Source organism: Ciona robusta, chromosome 7 (assembly GCF_009617815.1).
Source record: "Ciona robusta chromosome 7, ASM961781v2".
NCBI classification, from domain to species: domain Eukaryota; kingdom Metazoa; phylum Chordata; class Ascidiacea; order Phlebobranchia; family Cionidae; genus Ciona; species Ciona robusta.
In genome coordinates this window covers 78,856-103,606 of record NC_143241.1, presented here as the reverse complement: position 1 = coordinate 103,606, position 24,751 = coordinate 78,856, and the positions used below count along the sequence as shown (strand labels likewise).

General features: G+C 38.7%; 5 protein-coding genes and 1 long non-coding RNA gene across 8 annotated transcripts; 2 read left to right on the top strand and 4 right to left on the bottom strand.

Moving 5' to 3' along the window:
• Window positions 1-2: 2 nt before the first annotated feature.
• LOC149733190 (uncharacterized) lies at window positions 3-3,371 on the bottom strand. Of its 3 annotated transcripts, none has more exons than XM_089880394.1 (3): window positions 1,721-3,371; window positions 1,451-1,510; window positions 3-1,372 (listed from the first exon to the last, which is right to left on the bottom strand). In XM_089880394.1, exons 1-3 carry the CDS (start codon window positions 1,908-1,910, stop codon window positions 174-176), a joined length of 1,449 nt encoding a protein of 482 aa, XP_089736520.1. In that variant the 5' UTR covers window positions 1,911-3,371; the 3' UTR covers window positions 3-173. The 3 variants fall into 3 exon arrangements, with proteins under 3 accessions (XP_089736520.1, XP_089736519.1, XP_089736518.1); XM_089880393.1 differs by having other exon boundaries at window positions 3-1,510; window positions 1,721-1,879; window positions 2,045-3,371; XM_089880392.1 differs by having other exon boundaries at window positions 3-1,510.
• A 5,031-nt stretch (window positions 3,372-8,402) lies between these two features.
• On the top strand, window positions 8,403-11,943 carry LOC149733189 (uncharacterized). Its single transcript, XM_089882105.1, is given in 2 exon segments — window positions 8,403-11,684; window positions 11,686-11,943. Coding segments are annotated over 2 exon segments (2,799 nt in total). The 5' UTR covers window positions 8,403-8,996; the 3' UTR covers window positions 11,797-11,943.
• Window positions 11,898-14,713, top strand: LOC149733188 (uncharacterized). The gene is made up of 2 exons (XM_089881153.1): window positions 11,898-12,270; window positions 12,357-14,713. The coding sequence occupies exons 1-2, from the start codon at window positions 11,898-11,900 to the stop codon at window positions 14,711-14,713; spliced, it is 2,730 nt and encodes a 909-aa protein (XP_089737279.1).
• A 4,300-nt stretch (window positions 14,714-19,013) lies between these two features.
• LOC149733187 (uncharacterized) lies at window positions 19,014-21,425 on the bottom strand. Its single transcript, XM_089882104.1, has 4 exons — window positions 21,090-21,425; window positions 20,553-20,741; window positions 20,294-20,467; window positions 19,014-19,200 (listed from the first exon to the last, which is right to left on the bottom strand). Exons 2-4 carry the CDS (start codon window positions 20,727-20,729, stop codon window positions 19,060-19,062), a joined length of 492 nt encoding a protein of 163 aa, XP_089738230.1. The 5' UTR covers window positions 20,730-20,741; window positions 21,090-21,425; the 3' UTR covers window positions 19,014-19,059.
• Window positions 21,426-22,036: 611 nt separating this feature from the next.
• Window positions 22,037-22,866, bottom strand: LOC149733186 (uncharacterized). Its single transcript, XR_016385392.1, has 4 exons — window positions 22,759-22,866; window positions 22,547-22,656; window positions 22,284-22,457; window positions 22,037-22,202 (listed from the first exon to the last, which is right to left on the bottom strand). It is a non-coding gene; the product is annotated as an uncharacterized LOC149733186 (long non-coding RNA).
• Window positions 22,867-23,144: 278 nt separating this feature from the next.
• On the bottom strand, window positions 23,145-24,703 carry LOC149733185 (uncharacterized). Its single transcript, XM_089881968.1, has 6 exons — window positions 24,594-24,703; window positions 24,303-24,427; window positions 24,014-24,234; window positions 23,702-23,814; window positions 23,547-23,645; window positions 23,145-23,488 (listed from the first exon to the last, which is right to left on the bottom strand). The coding sequence occupies exons 1-6, from the start codon at window positions 24,637-24,639 to the stop codon at window positions 23,160-23,162; spliced, it is 933 nt and encodes a 310-aa protein (XP_089738094.1). The 5' UTR covers window positions 24,640-24,703; the 3' UTR covers window positions 23,145-23,159.
• Window positions 24,704-24,751: the final 48 nt, after the last annotated feature.

Below are 24,751 nucleotides of genomic sequence, written 5' to 3'. Positions count from 1 at the left end.
TTAATGATTTTGTTTCTCTGTGTCCTGCATCTGTTCTGCACACAGCCCTATTGCATCCTCTCATAAAATGTTTGCCTAAAACAGTAATAAAAAAAACTTGTCTACTTTGTCTTTGCTGTGTATTGGAAATTTTTTTGTCAAAAATGATTCTCTGACTATTGCATCCTTGCATACTATGTTGGCCTTAAAAAGTATTCAAAAAAAAACTTGTCTACTTTGTCTTTGCTGTCTTGGAAAAAATATTTGTCAAAAAGGATTCTCTGACAAAAAAATGTACTGTCATTCATAAAACTGAAAAAATCACACCACTCAATGCCAGTAAGTGCCAACTGACATTGAACTTGGAAGTGGTACTCGTGGTTTCTTTTCAGTGTTTTCTCTTTGGTAACTGGATCAATATGAATATATCTCACATTCCTGAAATCAGTCTCACCCTCTTTAACTACTTTAATCTCTAGTAAGCCATATGGATTCAATCCCTGATTAGCTGCTGCAATATCATACACTTTGCGGTCAGGACTACACCCCAGCCAAGGGCACTTTGGGCAGATTACCAATCCAGATGGGTAAATGTTGACCATCCCTGCTTTGACCACACTGGCATACACCATAGCAGCATGGGGTTCCAATTTAATACCTCTCCTCATAGGAGCAGTTACAACATGTCTTGAAGGGTTGATTTGTTTTACCAAGTTTTCAAAATTTGACAAACGCTTAGCACAAATGCCAAACCTACTGGCAGTGATTCTCTTAGAGCGCAAAAGCTGCCAAAGGTTACTTGCACTCTGGGTTACAGTTTTTTCTTCAATGTCCAAAGCAACTGCTTGGGTTACAGACAGAGCTTCAAGCGCAGCCTGCTTTTCTTGGTTTAAACTAAGCTGCAAATTGTTATTAATTTTTTCTCCTGCATCTTCAAGTGGTAATTTAGGAAAATCCCCAGCAAGAAAGTCATTTATAATATATTCCTGAGACAGCTTTTGCTGGTAACTTAAGATGCTACCTTTGGGGACATTTCCATATTTTGTGGCCAGTTGAAGCAAATTTTGTCTTTTCTCTGCTGTGGGTGCAATGTCAGCTGCCAATGGTAATGGGTTTAAACCTAAAAAATCACTCTTGCAAAAAATTCCATAATGAGTACATGGTGAGTATAAAGTAGTTTTAATAAACTTGTTGTAATTCGCACCCATTCTTGGCTTCTTCACAAACACAGACTGGATTTCTTTTGTCTGGATATGTCGTTCCCTTGGTACACTCCAGCGCTGTGGTACACTTGTGCAGGTTAAGTCATCCGGTATAGCTGTCAGTCCACACATTTTGCAATGTGCCATGTAGAAAAGTAAGCCTATTAGATGATGACAATAGCCACTAGCACCTGCAACACATGAACATTTGGCGTTGATGACTTTGTTCTCAAACTTTATAAACAGCTCCAGAATGTGTGGGGGCTCACTTTTCCTCATTGATCTAAAGCACTTCCCTGTCACTTTGACTCTATCCACCAAATAGGTCGCTGGAAAAAAATACCAACTTGTAGTTATATGTCAAATTTCAAACAAATATAAATACACAAATATAAAAATACATGACAGTGACAACAATCTTATTACACAGATCAAGACTACATAACCGTGTCATAATAATCATTAAGTTTAGGGAGAACTTTGTTTTTGAAATCTGAAAACCGTTTTAATTTCACCCCCATTTACATATATACTTATACCATTTAGATTATGTAGATATCCGGGTTCAGCAAAAAATTTGTAAGCTTTACTAGTACTAGTACACCCAGACATAGATTTTGCATAGCTCTCAACCTCCGCAAACGTAAAATCGGGAACCATTCTTAGATCTTGACTTGAAGAGTCAGCAGAACTTGATCCTAAGTTAAACAAATACATAAAATAAGACATTAAACTTCAGAATTCATTGTTGTTTAGAGACAAAATTCGAGTTTAAATACTAGAACAAAGCTCAGCTTATAAAGCCAGACATGAACAACAGTATTAAAATAAAAAAAGTGTTAAACAGTATGAACAAAGCTTACCTTGATTGTTCTCCATGTGGTATACCGGTCACGACTGTCAAAGGGCTTTGAGTTTATTCAATAAAAAAAGGTCTTATTGACGAAATATTGCAGGAAAACAATCGAATTAACTTAAGATACTATTAAACTTTACAAATAATTGATTTAGAACGCTTTAGACTTAGTATATCGCTAGTATTTTGAACTGAAAACTTCTAATCTCCTTCGTAACACTATAAATTGCAATACGGTGCTGGGCCGCTTGCGTCCCAACATGGTGTTGCTATGCGGTATCCAAGCACGTGACCTAATCCTGCAAAAGGCCTATTGCGCACTTCTGTGCTACAGTAAGGTGGCGCTGCAGAGCACTTATGCTTAGCCTGTTATCGAGCGTATATCTTCGCGCAACAGATAAAAGTTGAAATAAGTTCAAGTGTTTATGAAATGTATAGACCGGAATCGTGTTCCTAACTTACTTAAACTTCGATGTTGAAAATCACCGCCGCACGTTCGCATCTCACCCGACCTGAATTCGATGTTCGAATCACCGCCGCACGTTCGTATCTTACCCGACATGAAATCGATGTTCGAATCACCGCCGCACGTTCGCATCTCACCCGACCTGAATTCGATGTTCGAATCACCGCCGCACGTTCGCATCTTACCCGACCTGAAATCGATGTTCGAATCACTGCCGCACGTTCGCATCTCACCCGACCTGATTTGATGTTGGAAATCACCGCCGCACGTTCGCATCTCACCCGACCTGAATTCCATGTTCGAATCACCGCCGCACGTCACTTTCATTATCATTTTCATTAGTAACAGAGTCCAGTGCCTCGGCCACCTCATTTTCATCCACTTCAAATTGATCACACACAAAATCCACATGAGAATTCTGCGTAATCAAAGGCGTTCGTGGAAAAATAATTGATGTATTTTTTAAATTTAATCCATGTTTGCTTTAAATAAAACTCTAACTGTAATTGGTGATTTAACACATATGGCTTCATCATTTCATCAGTCTGTTGATATAACTGCTCCACAATATTAATTTGTTCTTGGTAAAACTGTAAAATGTTTAACATGTCTTTTTTTGTCTCTCCTTGTTCTTCAATAGAACGTTGCATCAGATTGAAGCAATCAAGCATTTTCTGAATAGTTGCTTGTCCGGAGTTTTTAAATCGAAATCTTACTTGTCTTTCTGTATTTATTGAAAGATTCTTCTGATATGTAGCAGTACGGTACGAGGAGTAAGAAATATAATCTGCGATCAGTTCCCTCATTTTTGCCGTAACACGCTTTAAGCTTGACAATGGTTTTTCTACAACAGATTGTCCCATTGTACAAAAAAATATACCGCTTTTAGCAATGTACTCAGAATAAAACGCATACCATTGAATATTTTCATATGCGTATATATACCTGCATATTTCTTTATTAATGATGACAAAAACTGCTTTTCCATACATAACTTATTAAATTTTATCAACATATTGTATCTCTTCTTATCAGCTGCAGATGTTAAGGCAGCATGAAATTCATCACTCGAATTAGACCACCGATTGGAGATACCTTTAGAAGATTCAATTTGCATCAACTGTTTGTCCAACCTGTAAGGAAATAAACATTTTTGTTGTATCAAATACTATGCAGTAAGCACTACAACAGCTAAGTAAACAGACATCCTCAAAATAATAGTAGTTGCTGAAGGAAAACTTTCTTGGCAATTTCACCATATTCTGTGGCAGCTTCATGATCTTCAAGAAGTTGTTCCATTTTGTCGAGGTTGTTTCTAATAAATCAATTTTGTTAGTGTTATGTCCATTTTTGTATACAAATCATTTTGTATACAAATCAAACTAAACTTTTAATACACAGGTCATGTAGCAACAATGCATATTTTTCTTTCCATATCAGTATCTCATCAATATTTGGAGAATCAAACTGAGAGGAAGATGAACATTCAGATAGTTGTGCCACTGTTATTTTCTTACCTTAGCAAAAACAAAATCAGTTGTATATATTAAAAATCCACTGAAAATGAAAACAGGAGTAAAATACTATGCTGCTTTTATCTTCGTTGTTAAGGTCTTGCTCATATCCCCAATCCATAAGATGATGGTAGCATACGTGCATCTGGTCGGCTAGATTGGACAGCTTGTCAGTGTCAGTAGCTCCTATGACTGGGCCTTGCGTGAGTTCCCTTAAATACGTCCGAACCAAGCTGGTCCTCTGACCGTACTTTTTATCCAACCGCGTCCACGCATCCTCGTATGCACTTTGACGCTCTCGAATGGCTTTACTACCCCATTCACCTGTAACCATGTTGAAAAGAAACTGTAGCTTCACAGAGTAGCTCACAGGCTTTGTTTCAATGAGATCCTTGAAGTCATCTTTGAACGTATAATACTCTAATATATCTCCATCAAACTTCGGCAATTCCACCCGGACTTGAACACTGAAAAATGAACCAAGGTCTCAGACTTTCCCGCCACAGGTGGATTGTCAGGGCTGAAACCAGCTCTGGATTGTCAGGGCTAAAACCAGCTCTAACTGGTCTGTGCTCCTCTTCTATTGCTCTTCCTAGCCACGGCGCTGGTGGCGGCAATCCGCTTCTTGGTGGTGGTCGTTGAGATAGCCCCAACCCCCGCCACTTTACGTAACTCAAGTTTAGCGCTTTTCTTTAGGTTGTCGAGGTCCTCCTGTCTCCTCGCAATTTCAGACTCTCTCCGGGATTTCCTAGAGGATGTGTACTAGATTGGTGGAGCGAAGGTGCTCTACCCGATATGAGGCCGCCTAGCGATAATTCACTTAGCTATCCAGAGCTTACTTCCTGTGAATGAGTTCCTCTCTCTTCGTTGCTGCTTTTTCTTTTGCAGGTTCTGTATTCAGTTCAAGTATGAGCTTGTCACATAGCCCCATGCACGCAGCGTGCATCTCTTGACAAGAACCCACTTGGTACTAATCTCGTTGCAGTCAACAGGCTCCACACTCATCAGGTTCTTTCGTTCTGTCTCTTTCCTGGTCAAATTCTGCAGAGCATTTCTCGTTTCCTTCCTTAGGTTTTTGATAAAGGCTTCTTTGTCTTCTCGCAATAAAATCCCTTTAGCATTGGAAGGCTCTGGTACATTAGAAGCCATTACTTCAGCTACCGTAAGTTCTTACAGAAATCGACACCAGTTGTCGAGTCAGAAGTACTGTCAATTCGTAGCGTACATATAACCGACAGGTTGTATAGTACTGTCAATTCGTAGCGTACATATAACCGACAGGTTGTATCTCAAATCGACGTTATCCGTCACCTTAGAAATCGACGCAAGTCGTGATTCTCAGAACTCAATGTAGAATCCATACAGGTCTGTAGGCAGTGGCTGTGACCTACTGGATTGGATCGAACCGGTTATGCGTAATCAGCAATTGAGTCTGTCTCACCACTCCGAGTTGTGTATATACAGTGTATTTACATTTCAGAAGGTTCACAGCGGCAAAAGTACGTATTCAGGTAAACCAAATCCAATTGCAACCAAATTACCAATTGACTAAGGCAACTAGTAAAACTAATGAACTATTTCACCCATTGTCTCTCGTCACGGTATGTAAATCGCAACCACGTGACAGTTACTGATGACAACGGCGACGCTGCTAAATAAAACAAAAGCAGTTATCGTCTGAGTTTTAACGATGACAGTTATCCAGTTTCCGTATTGTAAGTGATATATTTGGCATAGTAAGCGAGTGCACCTTAAATTTGGACTTTAACTTTAAAAAATAAGATAGCTTTTGGTGCGTGTGTAAAAGTGCAGCATTGTTTGCCACAACTTTGAGATGCATCCTAATCTTAACATCATGTAGATGCGTATTATTAGAAACCTCAACAAATACTATTTTTGATCAGATTTAAGTTGATTTTTGTATTGTAATTTGTTGATATACATAATTTTTTTTGTAATAGTTGTGTAGTAATTTAATATGGACTGTCAATTCAATAAAAAAATAACCTTAGAATTACTTTTTACGGAGTTTGAGAAAGAAGAAGAAAAACAACAACAGCCAACAAAAATTCAAAATACATATCCAGAAGAAATTATTACCATGTTACATACTTTACAAATTCCTCCTGCATCATTCACACAGTATGGGTTTTCACCATAGATATCATATATATAACTAGATTGCGCATCTCGTGTTTTCAATCAATGTGAAATTGAAGTCAATTGAAGCGCGCCATTTTGAATCGTATGTGACCCACTTGTCTATTATCGCATATTGGTAATGTGTTATCTGGGTTAGTTTTAGGCAGGAAAAACTCATTTAATCCAAACAAAAAGTTTATATATGATCTAAAATGAAAAGTTTAAATTATTTGTACCGTCTAGTATCATCTAGATAGCCAATATTTATATAGTATTACATTATAGTAAAGGGAAAATAGGCATTAGTGATGAATCCTCAGATACGTTACAGATTAGGCAGGTAGAAAGTGTTAGAGGTTGATAGTTCAGGGTTATTAGTTAAGGGGTTAGTACTTATATGGGTTTAGTAGTAAGCAGATAACGTAACGATTCTTCACTAGCAGCGGAAAGATTTGCTTTTAATTTTTTTTTGAAAGTTTTTAATTTATTCAGCCACTCGGTTATTTGAGGTTATGCGATTCTTTCTTATAGTTGTAACAGTCAATAGTTATTTGGTGCTTTCATACAAATATAATATAGTGGTACTGTGGTAGAGTAGTATATGTATGAGAAACAAAACAAACTACATTGTACATATGAGTTTATTTTCAGAGAAATTTTATATCAAAAATATGTCAAAGAGAGGAACCCAATGCAGTGCATTTGGATGCAATAAGAGGAGAAAGTCTTGCACAGAAAGCTTGAGGAGAAGTGATAGTGAAGGTAGTGCAGATGAAGAGACGGCAATAAAGAAACTCCATCCACGAACTTATCACTCGTAAGTCAAGATGATTATACAGACAGTGTTTGCAACTGAAAGCAAGAATATAATATTTTATTGTTACTTAAACATATAAGAGAAAAAGGTTATACAGAAAAATAAACAGAAAATAATAATTTTTGAGCGCAGTTGCCAATTTAAGTTTGATTTGAGTAAAGTTAACATATTTCAAATATTTTAAAGATTCCCATGGAACCCGGACCAAAAATTGAAATGGTTGGCTGCAATGCGCAGACAAAACTGGAAGCCAACCATACACTCTCGCATCTGTTCGGATCATTTTAAAGAAAAATATTTAATTCGTACTGGAAAACGTGTCAAACTGGATAAAAGTGCTATACCAACCAGGTTTAAAAATTTTCCTGTTCATTTGAAAAAGCTAAATAAAGAAAGACCTCCACCAAGTACACGTTTTATGGATGAATCATCTCCATCAATCTCAACTTCATTTGAACAGCAGCATATAAGTACTTATACATTTTCCACTGTGAACGATCATCCATACTGTGAATCAACATCTAGTACAAAAAAAAATAATCAAATCTCGCAGTTAAAAAAGAAAGTGAAGATATATCAACAAAAATCACGCCGACATCAAATGCAGGTTAAGTCATTAAAATCTGTCATTAAAATTCTACTTAACAAAAACCTTGTATCTGCAAATTGTGAAGAACTGCTCAATACAACAACTGGAGTCCCATTATCACTTTTAAAAAGAATTTCTGAAAATAACACTGGCTGTTTTAAAGGCAATACCTATCCCTCAGAATTACGGGCATTTGCCCTAACTTTGCAGTTTTATTCTTCCAAGGCCTATGATTATGTTCGCAAAACATTTAACTTAGCTTTACCATGTCAATCAAACATTAGAAAATGGTACAGCAAAATACCTCTCGGTCCAGGGTTTACCAATCCAGCATTTCAATCATTATCAGCCAAAGTACTTCGTGCCAAAGAAAATAAAAAGAAAGTGATATGCGCCCTTATGCTGGATGAAATGGCCATCAAAAAACATGTGTCCTGGGATGGTCAACAATTTAGAGGCTATGTTGATCTTGGCTGTGGAGCTCCAAAAGATGATGAGTGTCCTATTGCGAAGAATGCATTAGTGTTTATGGTGGTTAGCATAAATGACAGCTGGAAAGTACCTGTGGGATATTTTTTCATTGATGGTTTAAGTGGAACTGAACGAGCAAATCTAGTGAGAGTTTGCATAGAACGTTTACATGATGTTGGGGTGATGGTTAGTTCTGTGACCTGTGATGGTCCTTCGTGTCATATTTTAATGCTGACCGAACTTGGTGCATGTTTAAATCCAATCAATTTGCAACCTTTTTTTAAACATCCACTTGATTCCACCCAAAATGTATATGTGCTTTTGGATATATGCCATATGCTGAAGCTTGTCCGAAATGTGTTAGGTAGTTGTAAACTACAGCGTCATTTCTAAATTTCCTTAAAGTTAGTCGTTGCGGATGCCGGCGCGCGTCTTACATTCCCCGTTAATTGCAATTTACATTCCTTGGTTTTCTTGTGTTTCGTCTGGCCATGCGCTCGTCTTTTTAGTTCATTTCAGTGTTAGCTGTGTAGCGGTAGGTTCTTATTCTTTGGTTGTTAGTCGTTTTAAGTTCTTATCTAACCGTTTTATTTTCTATTTGAATAAGCCTCATAGCGTGCCAACTGTGTGGCTTCAGTATTTAAAAAACTCTTGCTGCAACAAATATTCCGTTCGTGTGTTGGATTTTCGTGCTGCTGCGGTGCCATAATTTATGTTCGCCCTACAGCTGCTTTCTAGAGTGCGTGCACGGGAATAAATGTTTTGGCGTGTTATTTTAATTTGAGGCTTTGGCTTGATGTAACTGCTTGTCGGTTACATTGTATTTTTTAAATAGCTGCGCTGTTAATTGTCGATTATTCGGGGTAGAAGTTAGTACGGAGGTTTCGGATCGACTTTTGCAGTTTACAGTTGGCGCTTTCGTTTGTTTGTTTACTTTAGTTTTGCGTATTTACGGTCTATATGGCGTTTCGGGGACCACGTGGTGTTTCTAGTGTAGGCGGTGACGTAGACATGTATCGAGAAGATGTCACGTGGGATATTGAACAAAGGATTCGCAGTGCGGGTGGTTTGAAGGCAAACGTCACAAAGTTGGAAGGCCAACTAGAACATCTCATGGAGGATCCATCCAATTACTATGAAGTGTTAGAGAAGAAGGCATTCTTTGATGCCGCTGCAGACAAGTGTACGGCGTATTATGATGAAACTGCAAGATTTGTGCCGAGAGGAGAAGAGTACGATTCGCTGCGAAAAGAAGGCAAAGCGAAATCCGATGATGTGCGTGGTAAACAGGTGCGCATGGAGAGAATCTGTACTTCCTATGTCACACGATGTGCAGGGTTGACTCCCCTTCCCCCTACTACATCTACGTCTCCGGCTAAAGCACCATCGGTTGCAAGCTCGAAGCGTTCTGGACGCGCCTCACTGCTTCACGAGGCGCAGCAGCTTGAAGAAGAAGCGAAGTTAAATTACGAGCGAGCGGAGCTCGATCTTCGAGAGAAAAGGTTGTCTATGGAGAGGGAAATGCTCAAAGCAAAAGTATTGCGTAGACAGGCTGACGATGCTTCCGATGCAAGTAGTGCTTGCGATGTTGGAACCCGTCACGTAGAAACTTGGCTTCAGGAGAACCTATCGAACGTTCCAGTCCAACACGATGTTCTAAGAGTGGCGAATGAGACACCACCAGGTATTGAATCTGAACAGGTCAGACACGTGGCACCACAAGATACCACACCTTCGACGAATAATGCGACGTTATCAACGTTGGTGGAGGCCATACAAGGTGTACAGGCGGTCATAAAGCAAGGTATCGTATTGACTCATGGTCGGCGTGAGAAGTTTGACGGCAGTCCACTTCACTACTTCGAGTTCATTAAGACGTTCGAGGAAACGGTGGCTCATCAGGTGAGAGAACCTGCGATGCAGTTGCGTCAGTTGATAAATTCCTGCGAGGGCAGAGCGCGAAAAATGATCCAGTCATGTTCTCTAATCACTCCAGCAGAACGTGGGCTTGAAGAAGCCCTGGACTTACTACGAAGTCGATTTGGTCAACGACATATGGTCGTTAGGGCTCACCTGGATACAATTACCAAAGGTCCGCAAGTGCGAGATACTGAGGATGGACTAAGCGATTTTCTAACATCTCTCGTCAACAGTCGCATAATTTTGACCGAGCATGGTTACGCAACTGATTTAGACACTCATCAGACAACTGAGGCTCTGTTCGAACGTTTACCGCGCCATCTTCAATCGCAACTGAACGACAGGCTGGCTGTTTATCTTAACGCTGGTGGGCAAGTGAAGTTTTCGCAAATCGAGCAATTCATCCGGGATAAAGTGAAATCCTCCACAAATGCTCTAGGAAGAGTCCTGTCTAAGGTACGTCCAAGAGTAGGCAATGCGGTCACACATACTGTGGTATCGGCTCCAGCGAAACCGTTGACTGTTGAGAAGCGAAAGATGGAAGTGAGGCAGCGCTGTCACTTCTGTGGTGACGATCATCAAAGCATGCGTTGTTCCGCATACCTGCAGCGAAGAACCGATGATCGTTGGGCCATGGTAGAGTCGAAGAAGTTATGCTTTAACTGCTTGGGGAAAAGTCACACTGCGAGGAACTGCAATTGTCCTCAACGATGTTTCCGCTGTGGGGCCAGACATCATACTACGCTTCATCCAATGAGACGAGATAGTTCACCGATTCAACGCTTTCCTGGTAAGCAAGGGCAGATACGAAATCGACCTACAACTTCGTGCGTTGGTGAATTCATCCCTTCCACCCAAAGAGTTCGTCTCAAGGTAGTTCCAGTGTTCGTGTGGGGAGAAGACAAAGCCCATCCTCACCGGACTTATGCATTCCTCGACGAGGGTTCTGATAGCACTTATTGTACCACGAGTTTGATGCGACGTTTAGGTTTGCGCGGTTCGCCAGTACCTTTAGACGTAAAATGTTTGTTCGGTGGCGGTCGAGAGTTAAGTCGCTTAGTTTCGTTGTCTATTCGCGGTATATACGAAGATAGTGAGGTGTTTATACCAAGTGTGTTCGCGGTATCGCAGCTGCCGTCATTAGAATCCAGCATTCCATGCAACGCGGTTGTCGACAGGTACGAGCATTTGAAAGGTCTGGAATTTCCTGATCCTGATCGTCGCGTGGAGTTGCTCATTGGGGCCGGTTGCAAATCCGCTCACTGTGTCGTTGAACAGCGAATAGGCGGAGACGATGAACCAAACGCCGTTCGAACCGTGTTGGGTTGGGCGCTCGTTGGTCCGGAGCGTTCCCTTCCTGCAGCAAGTACATCTGAGGCTCGTCACACTTACAATGCGTGTTGCACGATGGAGACGTTACATCAGCAAATGAAACAAATGTTCAATCAAGATTTTTCTGAATGCAATGATCCAGCCCGCCCAATGTCCGTGGAAGATAAAAAAGCCCTTGAGAAGATGGAAGCTTCCGTTACGAAAGTTCGTGGTCACTACCAAGTCGCGTTACCTTGGAAGGACGAGGAACGGGTTTTACCTGATAGTCGGGAGATGGCGCTAAAGCGACTGATGAGTCTAAAGAAGAGGTTTGTTCGCGACCCGAGACTTCATCATATGTATAATTTGAAAATGAACGAGTACCTTTCAAGTGGGTATGCCGTTGTGGTACCCATGGATTGTGAGCGTGGGATTCCAGGGAGAACGTGGTACGTACCGCACCATGCAACAACGGGAAAATTCCGCATTGTGTTTGACTGCGCGGCGAAGTATCGAGGGACTTCACTGAATGAAAACCTGTTATCCGGGCCTGATCTAACAAACAGTATTGTTGGAACGTTGGTTCGCTTCAGGAAATACAAGATTGCATTCACAGGGGACATCAAGGCTATGTTCCACCAAGTGTACGTTGACTCCAACGATTGCGACGCATTTCGTTTCCTATGGTGGGAAAACGGGGATTACACGAAACAGCCGTTAAGCTACCGTATGACTGTGCATATATTCGGTGCCACGTCTTCTCCGAGTTGTGCTTCATTTGCTCTGAGACGGACGGCGAAGGACAATATCCCCGGAGTGAGTGAAGAGGCTGTCGTATCAGTCATGAAAAATTTCTATGTGGACGATTTGCTGAAGTCTGTAGAAACTGAAGAACAGGCGCTTTCCTTAATTCACGAGTTGGACGAACTGTTATCAAGTGGAGGGTTCAAGCTAACGAAGTATTTGAGCAGCAGTCGGTACGTGATGGACAAGTTAAACCAAAGTGAGCTGTCGCCATGCTGGAAGACTTTAAACGTGGCCTGTCTACCGACAGACAAAACCATGGGATATTTTGGAACACCCAAACAGATGCGTTCGAGGTAAAGGTAAACGTGAAAGAGAAGCCGGCTACTCGAAGAGGCCTGCTTTCAATGGCAAGCCAGGTGTTTGATCCTCTTGGATTCGTTCAGCCATTCCTTCTTCCGGTGAAGAGAATTATGCAACAGCTATGCGAAGATGGAATCGGATGGGATCAGCCAATACCGCAACACCAAGAAGACAAGTGGTTCAAGTGGGTGCAAGACCTTAAAGATTTGGAATCAATCAGAGTTCCGAGGTGGTTGGGTCTGTCCAATACTAATCGGTCGGTTGAGCTACATTGTTTTTGCGATGCAAGCGAGTTAGGCTACGGCGCGGTTTGTTATGTCCGTGTTGTTTCCAATGCCGGTGATATTACTTGTTCGTTTGTTATGGGAAAGTCGCGCGTGGCTCCGCTGAAAGTTGTTACGATTCCGCGGTTGGAATTGTGTGCGTGCGTGGTCGGGGTGAAGCTGGTGAGACAAATTGTAGAGAAGTCTCAACACCAAGTCAACAGAATCATTTCATGGACAGACTCCACGTCTGCGTTACAATACATTTTCAATACTACGAGAAGATTTCAACGGTTCGTGGCTAATCGACTGAGCGTTATACATGAATTATCCGATTCGAAACAGTGGAGACATGTCGATTCAAAACGCAACCCGGCAGATGCAGCTTCTCGAGGATTAATGCCAAACAAAGCAACGGGGGGGCAAGTCAATGTGTGGATCAATGGGCCATCATTTTTGCACCAATCCGAAGATTCGTGGCCAGTTCGGCCCTCCTCGCTGCCAGCAATTCCAGACTCTGACCCAGAAGTGAAAAAGGCAACGCAGAGTCACGCCGCCGTTATTTCAGTTACGACGCCATTGCTTAAGTTATTATCTCGGTTTTCATCGTTGACGCGTTTGCAGCGTTCGTTCGTTTGGCTCGCTCGTTTTAAGTTTTATTTAAGTCATAGGTTATGTCATGGTTTGTCGTCGGCCCACGAATGGTTAAGAGGTCCGTTGTCGGTTGATGAGTTGCGCGCCGCTACTATGGATATTGTTAAGTTGGTTCAGGCAGAAGCCTTTGTCGATGTTATGACGTCATTGGTCGATCATTCAGATTGCACAGCTGCCTTGCGAGCAGATTGTGGTAGGATTGCAATCGGTAGGGGGCGTCGTGTTTTGTTTAAGTTGCGTCCCATTTTGGTTAAAGGTATTTTGCGAGTTGGGGGACGCTTGTCGTATTCGTCGTTTGAAGAAGATACGAGACATCCTATTATTTTGCCGAGTCGTCACGCTGTTACGTCACTTGTTATTCATTTTTATCACGATATTGTTGGTCACTCCGGTCCGCAACATGTTTTGTCTGCTGTTCGAGAACGTTTTTGGATTGTGCGAGGGTTGTCTAGTGTTCGTTATTATTTAAAATCTTGTCGGTCATGTCGCTTTTGGAAAGCAAAAGTAGGCGAGCAGGTTATGGCACCATTACCGTCATGTCGATTAACGCCGGGCAATCCCGTCTTCACCCATTCTGGTGTTGACTACATGGGACCATTGATGGTGAAGATTGGCCGCAGCCATGTGAAGCGCTACGTATGCGTTTTCACCTGTTTGGCCTCACGTGCAATACACCTCGAAGTTGCACATTCCCTGGATACGATGGCGTTCATTCATGCATTGCGTCGATTTCTTTGTCGACGTGGATTCGCTGTAAAGCACATGTACAGCGACAACGGTTTGAACTTCGTGGGAGCAGAAAAGGAATTAAGAACGAACATTCAAAATTGGAATGTCAGACAGATCGACCAATCCCTATCGCAGCGAGGGATCCAGTGGCACTTCAATCCGCTCCATGCGAGTCATCAAGGAGGTGTATGGGAGCGGATGATTCGTTCGATAAGAAAGATACTGCGGCAACTGTCATGGGAGAGAACAATGAGCGATGATTCGTTACAAACCTACATGGCGGAGATAGAATACATTCTTAATAGCCGCCCGTTGACTGCGGTATCCGACGATCCAAGAGACCTCAACGCCCTGACACCAAATTCGATTCTAACTGGAGTTATCGCGTCATCGTACTCGCCCGGGGTGTTCATGAAAGGAGATGGCTACCGAAAATCCTGGAAGGCGGTGCAGTATCTCGCAGATAGATTCTGGGACCAATGGACGAAATCATATCTCCCATTACTGCAGTTAAGACAGAAGTGGTTGCAGCCCGTGAAAAATTTCGCGGTTGGAGATATTGTTTTAATGGTGACCGACGGAGAAATCGATGTTCATTCGGGACATTCGCAAGCTTTGCTTGTTAGAGTCAGCGTGACTCAGGCGACGACGAGATTTACTCGTTGTACGGACATTTTATGTACCACATTGTAATTGTATAAACGTTTTTTGTTTACACTATGTTTAAGTTCGCCCACCATCTGCACGACTAACAAACTGGTTAGGCTTTAATTCGGCGACGTGTAGCAAACCATCAATATGGCCCAGTCTGAATATCCTACGTTGACTTCAAAACAAATGGGGCAACGAATATCCTACATCCCGTCCACCGTTGACTTCAAAACAAATGGGGCAACGAATACGTTAGTAAGTGCAAAGCACTGCTATTTCAGGACATCTCAGCGAATTCCTCACCCGCTCGGTGACGCTGTCGTTATATTTATAGAAAATGAATGTGGACATGTCATTTTGGGGCCGGTGTGTAAACTACAGCGTCATTTCTAAATTTCCTTAAAGTTAGTCGTTGCGGATGCCGGCGCGCGTCTTACATTCCCCGTTAACTGCAATTTACATTCCTTGGTTTTCTTGTGTTTCGTCTGGCCATGCGCTCGTCTTTTTAGTTCATTTCAGTGTTAGCTGTGTAGCGGTAGGTTCTTATTCTTTGGTTGTTAGTCGTTTTAAGTTCTTATCTAACCGTTTTATTTTCTATTTGAATAAGCCTCATAGCGTGCCAACTGTGTGGCTTCAGTATTTAAAAAACTCTTGCTGCAACAAATATTCCGTTCGTGTGTTGGATTTTCGTGCTGCTGCGGTGCCATAATTTATGTTCGCCCTACAGCTGCTTTCTAGAGTGCGTGCACGGGAATAAATGTTTTGGCGTGTTATTTTAATTTGAGGCTTTGGCTTGATGTAACTGCTTGTCGGTTACAGTAGTAAAGAAGTCCTTATTGATGAAGATGGAAGTAAAATCGATTGGAAATTCATTGTGGAGCTGCAAAACCTACAACAGAATGAAGGGCTTCGACTTGCTAATAAATTAAAACTAGCTCACATTCAATGGAGACAACAAAAATGAAGGTGAACCTCGCAGCTCAGGCCTTAAGTTCAAGTGTAGCTGATGCTATTGATTATTGCTGCACCATCCTGAAAATGGAAAAATTTCAAGGTTCTGCTGCAACAGTTAAATTTATAAGATTATTTGACAGACTTTTCGATGTTTTAAATTCACGTAATCCATGTGGTAGGGGTTTTAAATCACCACTTCGACTATCAAATCAATCTAGCTGGAAACCATTTTTGGAAAATGCTTCTAGATACATCAGTGGTCTACGAGACAAGTCTAATGTTCCAATACTTAAATCCCGCAAAAAAACTGGTTTTCTAGGATTCTTAATGGCAGCCGATGTATCAAAGAAATTATTTCATGATTTAGTTGAACAACAAGAGGCAACAATGAGGTATATACTAACATACAAACTAAGTCAAGATCACCTGGAATTGTTTTTTGGTGCGATTCGATCAGCTGGTGGATTCAACAACAACCCCACTGTACAACAATTCACTGCCGCGTACAAACGCCTTCTTATGAGGAGCAGCATTGAAGCAGGAAAAGGGAACTGCGACACAAGCAATCCTTTGAAAGTTATTTCAGTTCTAGAAGACAATAATTTTGGCCAAAAACTACCAATAACAATTTCAAATGCAGCGTTAATTAGAAAGTATGATCTATCAGAAAACATACCACTTCACCAGGATCATGATTATTTTGACATTCCACCAATAACGAAACTCTCAGAATATAAAAAGGCATCAATTTCGTACATTGCGGGGTATGCTGCAAAAATGGCCCAAAAACAACTGCTCTGTTACCAGTGCTGTGCTGCCCTTGGATCTACAAAAGAAAAAACAAATTCATTGTTTTTAGAAAAAAAGGACAAAGGTGGATTATGTAAACCTACAAACAGTACAATAAAAGTTTGCGAAGAAACTGAAATAAGATTTCAAAGGCTTCTTTTAACTACCAAGGGAAAATTACCACAAGGTATGGCTTTAACTTTGCAGTTCTTTCTTTATAGGTATTTACCCTATACGAATAATGAAGAACATAATATTTAAAGAATTTTAAACAATAAAGATTTTTTTTTCTTGTGGATCTTACAACACATACCTTAAATTGTTATTCTTGTAGGAAAAGGGATACCGTTAGCCATTGCTACATCTGTTTTGGAGGATAACAGTCAATTATTTGAAGAACTAAATAATCATATGACTGATTCTTCTGTAATGGACAACCATGTGTTTCACCTTATAAAATCACTTGCATTGGCATATTGCAAAATTCGGTTTCATCATCTAGAAAAGGAATTCAATCAAACTATTGCTGGACAATTGGTACGAAAAAATTAAATAAATTGGTTCTGTTTAAGCACCAATAATGTTTATTGCAGTAGGCTACAAGACAATTATAATAGTAGTAGTGTTTTATATTTTCTTTCCTAGAAGTATTAGTTTTAGACATTTTACAGCATATTTTGTTCAATTTTGTTATTTTAAATTATATTTTATCAACACAAAGGTTTCGAAAATTTGTAGTCAATAGTTGCATAATGATATACAGAGTAAGCATATCAAGCTGTTTTTAAAACTATGATTAACCAGTTAACAGTAAAATTAGCTATGTATATTACAAATCTCATGATATAAAAATCTTGTTATGATAATATAATCATTACAGGTGTGCTTCATGCTAGTACTGTTTAATTAACGTATTAAATACAGATTTACTGGCCAAAAATTATGTGTCTTAGAGACCTGGATCAACTGGCTGGTAGAGATTAGCTTCCACCACTGATGAATGTCCAGACATTCCTCTTAACTGGAAACCTCCCACACCCACACAAACAATTGGATACTCATTGGACCAAACAGCGAAATTTTCTTTTTGCGTTATCCTCATTATATACTTAATACTTAACACATTAACTAAGCCACCTATTCCATCCTAAAATTATTTACTTGCACCAATTTGTACATGTATTTGTATATAACCATATTTTTATTTTGATAGTATGATACTATAATGTAATTATTATGTTATCAGTAAGTGTGCCCCTGAAACAGTATACTGTGTACTATTGGTGGAATTTCTTTTTGGGGGTTTTGTTTTTCCATCATGATCCAATCTTTAGATCAAACTTCTTTAAAGCCGACTCCCCCCATTGCACGGGTCGTTTCTTTCTGCAAACTTTGAATACATTTGTTTTTAAAAACTAGACCTACAACTTGATGCGAGTCCATTATACCGGTACATTGGGTATAACCGCCACACTTGAATTGGCCTATATATTTACTGCTGCACTCGCCTTGTATAGCCATTTTAAATTTAATAGATATTATTACGAACTAGAATAAATCGCCAACAGGTAAGTTTAAAAACTCACTGGAAGACTGGCTAATTATGGCAATACCTTGCTAAACTCTGTTAGGAGTTAAAGTTTCTCACGTAAATTGTCGGTAAAAGTTGGGTCAAACGTTACTTTTAAAAACGCAAAATCTTCAGAGTATAATCATACAGACTCACTAAAGAAATATCTGCCGTAGGTTAACTTTTTGTTTGGATTAAATGAGTTTTTTTCTGCCTAAAACTAACCCAGATAACACATTACCAATATACGATAATAGACAAGTGGGTCACATACGATTCAAAATGGCGCGCTTCAATTGACTTCAATTTTGAACACCAGATGCGCAATCTAGTTATATATATGATATCTATGGTTTTCACAAATATCAGCATGGTATAACCATAGTACTCTAAAACAGTAGTAGGACAACGAGACAATCGTCACGCATGAGTGACTAGGATATGATTTTAGAAGCGCCATTATACTGTCGTCTTATTGTAATATATTGTATCAGCGTTGGTTATAGTAATGTCTTGCTAATTTTTTTGTAGTGAGTTACGTAATAAATCTCGAAATGATTGATATTGCAGAGTTGCGTAGTGAGGTTTTAGTCATGGAATATCGCTTGCTTCTGAAGAGAATCTTTTTTATATACAGTGTAATTCTAATAATATTTACCGGTATATGAGACAGGAAGAGTGACTGACTGGCAAACCAACCAATTAAGAATAAACGCGTTTAAGAAAAGTTATTATTGTATAATATGTGATTGTTGGTTAATACCAAGAAAATGTAGTTCCCTGAGTCATTTGTAAGCTGTTCCTGCACCAATTTAAGCAATCGCAAGTATAATTTATTGTGTTCAGTAATGTTTATATAAGTTTCAGTTTTGGATACAAAAAGTATATAGCGAATATCAAAACATTTTGTATTTATTAGGATAATTAAATAGAAATAAGGTGAATTATATAGCGATGGCAGAAAATTATTGGGAGAGTATTTCTGAGGATGCGATACAACAACTAGTTTTGACGGATTTTGTTGAGGAAGAAAGTGCAACTGTGACAGAATGTAGCGATGTCATGCAAGCAGGGCCTAATGATATTGTACAGTTAGTGGAAGCTGGTTTGTCTCTGACATCTGCCGGGGAAACTTTAATTGCTGAGTGGTTGACGCTGTACCGACAAACCCATCAGTCAGCCAAGTTGTTGGAACGATATCCAAAGGTGTGCCTTTCTGCAAAAGAGTATTTTAAAAATCAACTGACAAATGCACATGCTGCTAAGTTTTTAATTAATATAATTGAAGTGATCACAAAACCATCAACACTACCAGTAAATGAACCTACACAAGGATGTATCACCCAACATGAAAATGACATAATTGAGTATCTCGGAGGTTATTTATTAAAAAAGGCAATTGGCAAATATAAAAATAATAACATTCTACAGCATATGCAAACGAATAAGCCCTTTGGAAATCTAGTGGCAGTAATGGAAAAAAGAGTAGGAGCACTTAAATATCCATCAGAAGAACTTATGTATTTATTACAAAAAGTATACCTATATGTCACTCAAGAAATAAGTAAAAATCATGGTGAAATAGATTTTAATTTTGTAAGTAAAAATGTGATAAAATCAAACTATTTCTTGTATTTAATAGACCATTTAAAATCATTGTGTGAAGAACATGAATTGAATTCCAATAATGTTGAATGTGTGGTTACATATATGGTGCAATTATTTATAAGGTTACTTTCTTACACTTATGCCAAAAAACTGTTAGATGACATGTTAAAAACTTCATCTAAACAGTCCGCTGGTTTAAGAGGTGATTTAAAAAAAAAGCTAAGGCAACTTAATAAATAATAGCGTATATAATATATATATTATGTAAATCAGGTTTTTGTATGGAACCTTTTTTGTCGAACAGTTGTTGATGTTGTTTGACAGTTTGAGTGATTCTTTTTTTTCCATACATTTAAATTTTCCTTCGTTTTTGTATTGTGTATTTCATTTATAGTTTTACTGTACCTTTCTTTTTTTCAATGCAAAAAAACTGAATATATTTGTAAAGTGTATTACTTGTCTTAATTTTACAATTTCAATCGGTGGCTTCCCAGTCCCCCCCAGACAACTGTTTCGGTATTAGCCCCTCAAGGGGGGGGGGGGTATCACCTGTACCACCAGCAGGCTCACTGTGGCTGGTTTGGTTTAACATGTAAGAACAAATTATAAACATGTGCAAACGAACTAGATTGCCCGTTGGAAATCTAGTGGCAGTAATGGAAAAAAGAGTATTGAAACAATTTATGTTTCATTTACTGCACCTTTCTTTTTTTTCGTGGAACATCTGCATCACACACAGTTGTCCAGGAATTGATGGTTCCGTGAGTGGTGTTGCCACCTTTGATTTTTTTGATAATTTTTCTTTGTGTGATGTGCTGCAATCCATATGCAACTTGACTAACATCTGGATTGGCTGACCTTCTACCAAGTTGTCGCTAAGGAGTTTAAATAATAACTTATGAGTGAGCAGTCATTTTATGCAAAACACTAAATCAAAACTTAATAAAAAGTGATACTTACAAGATTCCCAAAAAATGATTCAAGGACATCCTGGGTAAATGAATGAAGGCACACATATTTTAATTTAGTGCATTGGAGGAGCTGTCTACTCAAACCAATTAAATTTCTTGATGTGAAAACCAATCCCTCCAATGTAGGATGTGCCATCAGCCTTTTCTTTTCCATTGGATGGTTCATTTTAACATCTTGCTGCTCAGTATAGCGCCCCAGTTATATTTCGCCACTAGCCTTTGTGGAACACCGCATACTCAACAAAAAATTTGTTAACATTGTGTGATGTTCAGCTTCGGTTGGGACTTTTATAAAAGAAGGTCTTCTTACAGTGAAGATACTTCGGGTTTCATTCGTTCGTTTACCCAAGTGGTACGACCAGTTGCAGCCAGGAACAGCGCAGTGGGTAGCAGGCATTTTTGAAAAGTTTATATAAAAGTTGCTTAGCTTATATAAATATCAATCCACTATTTAATAAAGCATTTTAATTAAAACATAACATTTAACAAAAGCTTTTTACCATAGCATTTTGCCGAATTCACTTACCAGGTAATTTTGTACAAACCAAATAAATATTCACGATACACACAGCTCAATTGATTCGATCAGAAACAAAACCGCCTTAACCTAGCCACTCATGCGTGACCAAAAATTACGTCATTAAAGAACAAACAAACAATTGCCAAGCGTTGTCCTACTAGTGTTTAGAGTACTATGGTATAACAAATATAAAATAACAAGTAACAAGTCAGCAATATTAAAAATGTATCCGGAAGTTTGCAACAAAGCTGTCAGTTTTTTCAACAATACAAGCGACAACTGTCAAGCTGCGTGGAAGCTTCTCAAAATTATTGAAAAAATTGTTCAGGATACGATTCCAAGTGTTGATCATACAACCCCAATTACGTTGAGTGATACTGAAAAAGGCATAATTGAGTATGGGAGGCTATACAGTTAAAAGAGCAGGAAGTCGATTTAGAAATGAACTTATAAACTTAGTTTCATCGGATGCACCATGTGGTTCTTTAATTCCTATATTGGAAAAGCAAGATGCATCTTTAAAGTATCCCAGTAAAGATTATGTTAGTCTGTTATGCACAACCTATTTTCTCTTCAAGAAAGAAACCCAACAAAACCCTACAATGATCAACTTTCATATACTTAGTGAGAACATACCTAATAACAGTCAGTACATAAAGTTTTTGCAAAAACTACATGACAATTGTGAACCTGGTGATAAAGACAATGTTGTACAACTACTAAACTACATTGTGGCCTTATTTATTAGAGTTTTATCTTACAGCTTTCCTAAAAAATTGTTCCACAAGCTTTCTAAGAAAAAAACTTCAAGATCCACTAGTTTACGGCATGGTTTAAAAAGTGTAGCTATGGCACAAAACAAACAGTAACCTGTGATAACTTATTCTTGTTTCAATAATTTGTATTTATGAGTTTTAAAATAAAAACATGAAAACTTACCTCAGAATCATTTCTTTTTCTTGGGCAATGGTTCATTACAGCAGTCTGCCATGCATTTTTCGTTCCGTTTGTTGTATTCCCACCCTTAACTTTCTTAATTATCTTTCTCTTCAATATGTGCTGAATGCCATATGCTGCTTCACCAATATCAGGATTTTGAGAACGCTGACCTAGTTGTCTCTGTATAAAATACCAGTTACAGGAATGCCCTGTTTTTGTTGACACAATTTACCACATGGGAGAATAAAAATGCTTAGTTACCAGGTTTCCAAAGAACGCTTCTAAAATATCTTGGGTAAAACTTCCAAGACAAACATATTCCAAAGAATATAAAAGTCGCTCACAAAGGTTAATAAAGTTGAAGGTTGTAAATAATAAACCTTCAAATGTTGGTTGGGGTATAATTGTTTTCTTCTCAGTGGTTTTTATTTCTCTCTGTTTAGGAATATATTTTATTAGGTAAACAAAAAATCAGGCAGTATTGTAAAGTATTGTAATATTTTCATGACAAATTCTTAGCTTACCTTCCACTCAATCAATGTTTTTATAAAAATGTTCTTTCAACCAAATTATTCTGTCATCTTCCATCGTTCTTATGGGGTGACTCCAATGACAGTTAACTATATCAAACCACCTGCAAAATATAAGTAAACAAATATCAGTATACAATTAGATAAATGCAAGATGAAATAAAAAGTCAGTGTTAACAAAATCATTCTATTACTTTTTAACTCACTTTGAAAACAGCAATACATAATCAGATGTTCCTTCTGCGCCTTTTATTGTTGACAGACCAACTTTCCAAGACAAAGTATCTTTTGCCAAGTTCACTTTCATCTAAGATCATTTAAGTAAATGTATTTTTGTCAAGAAAATACTAATAACACAGTACCTTGCTAAAAGCATTTAGATTAATGTGCTCTTCAGAAAGAGGAGTTCTCTTTAAAATAGCCCTTTCCTGAAAAAATAGCCCTTTCCTCTCTTTAAAATAGCCCTTTCCTGATCAAACAATTGCTGAACATGTGTCCACAATATATCTCTCCCACCTTTGTGTAAATATAGACTTCCTGTTGGCTTTGATGAATACAATGCATTCCTTGCAGTCTTAAGGATTAAACAAAAACATCAGTTATGGAATCATACATAGGTCGTTAAATTTCGTTTACAAACCTTTAACAAATGTGACGGGTCAGAGCACAAAAATATAGGTCTATTTGGCGCAAATGGGTTTGGAGCAGTCAGCCCATTTTCTCCTGTCAAATTATCTACTCCACTGAGCAATTTGTACAATCTTCTGTTGGTTGGATGCCCATCAGAAACTAATGCATGAATGTTTACATTTCTAGTTTCGCATGCAAACAAAATGTTCCAATAGAGTAAAGCTAGATTTTCTGCTGAAGTGGATTTTGTTGGATACCATGCAATTGGCAGTGATATCTCACGTCTGACTGTGCGCAGATAGAATACTGTAAAAGTTTTATTCATTAAACATCATGCTACTAAAGAATAACATTCAAAGTCTACCTAATATATGGGTGGCAATCTCTGGTAAGCAATTGTTGTTTGGGCCAAAGTCTACGAAACCCACCAACTTTCCTTCTCTTAGAATAAGATTTTCCCAAACTAAATACAATATCAGAAATTATTTAAAGGAATACCAAACAGCAACGCAGTATTACTTTTCATTTCATCTATTGTTAAATAACCAGGTAAACTTTTTCCGCCCGCAGTCACTCGTTCAATCTCAGACAATGCTTCCTGGTTGATTCCCGCATTTGTATCGGCTTGATTTCTGAGAAAGCAATATAAATGTTGTAGTAATAAATACAAAAATTTATAAAAATGATTGGAATTTTTTAACAACATCATTCTTTAACATGCATTTAATATCGCATTGCATAATGTCAAATATTTAACATGCATTTTTTGTTACATAGCATAATATCAAATATTTTACATGCATTTATTTAACATTGCATAATATCAAATACCTATATTGTTTCATAGTACTTTTCGCCGGTAAAACTAGGACTTCACTCTTTCGCAACTGCTCATAAGCGGATGGTGATTTGCTATACAACTCAATAGCCCATCTTACGACATCAGGATGATACCATCGTCCATGTGGATTCTTGTTACCATTTAACATTTGATATTTAACAAACATTTTTTTCCATGGTGTCAAAGAATCCATCTCACCACTGTAAATTCCCTAAAACATGGAACCATAATTAGATTGTTATATCTATTTACCGCACATGTACGATGTACACAACTTACCTCCATGATGTTGAGTATTTTATCATTCACTGCAATAGTTTCCTTTAGGTCTTTGTTACCACTACCAGCATGTTCAATGTACTTGCAGCATATTGGCATGAAGTTGTCATCACTTGATTCTTTTACTGTGAAGTATTGTGTTAGAAACATCAGCATTTCCCATTTTAAGATAATAAACTCAGGGTAGGATTTACAAGAAACAACCCACAAAATTCAGATAAAAAAGCTGCCGTCTTTCACTTTGCTGAAGCTTTAAATTTGCGGACTGAAGAAACAAATACATTAACTCACTAAATATCTGACAATGTGGTGAACGAGATATGGTTTCCATACTCATCTTTTTCCCTGTCCAATGTAAAATCGGATGATTCCGCTTTTCAATAGAGTCAACCCCTCTACACATCTGGCAGATTCTACAAAAAAAAAGTTACAATAGTTTCATATTTATC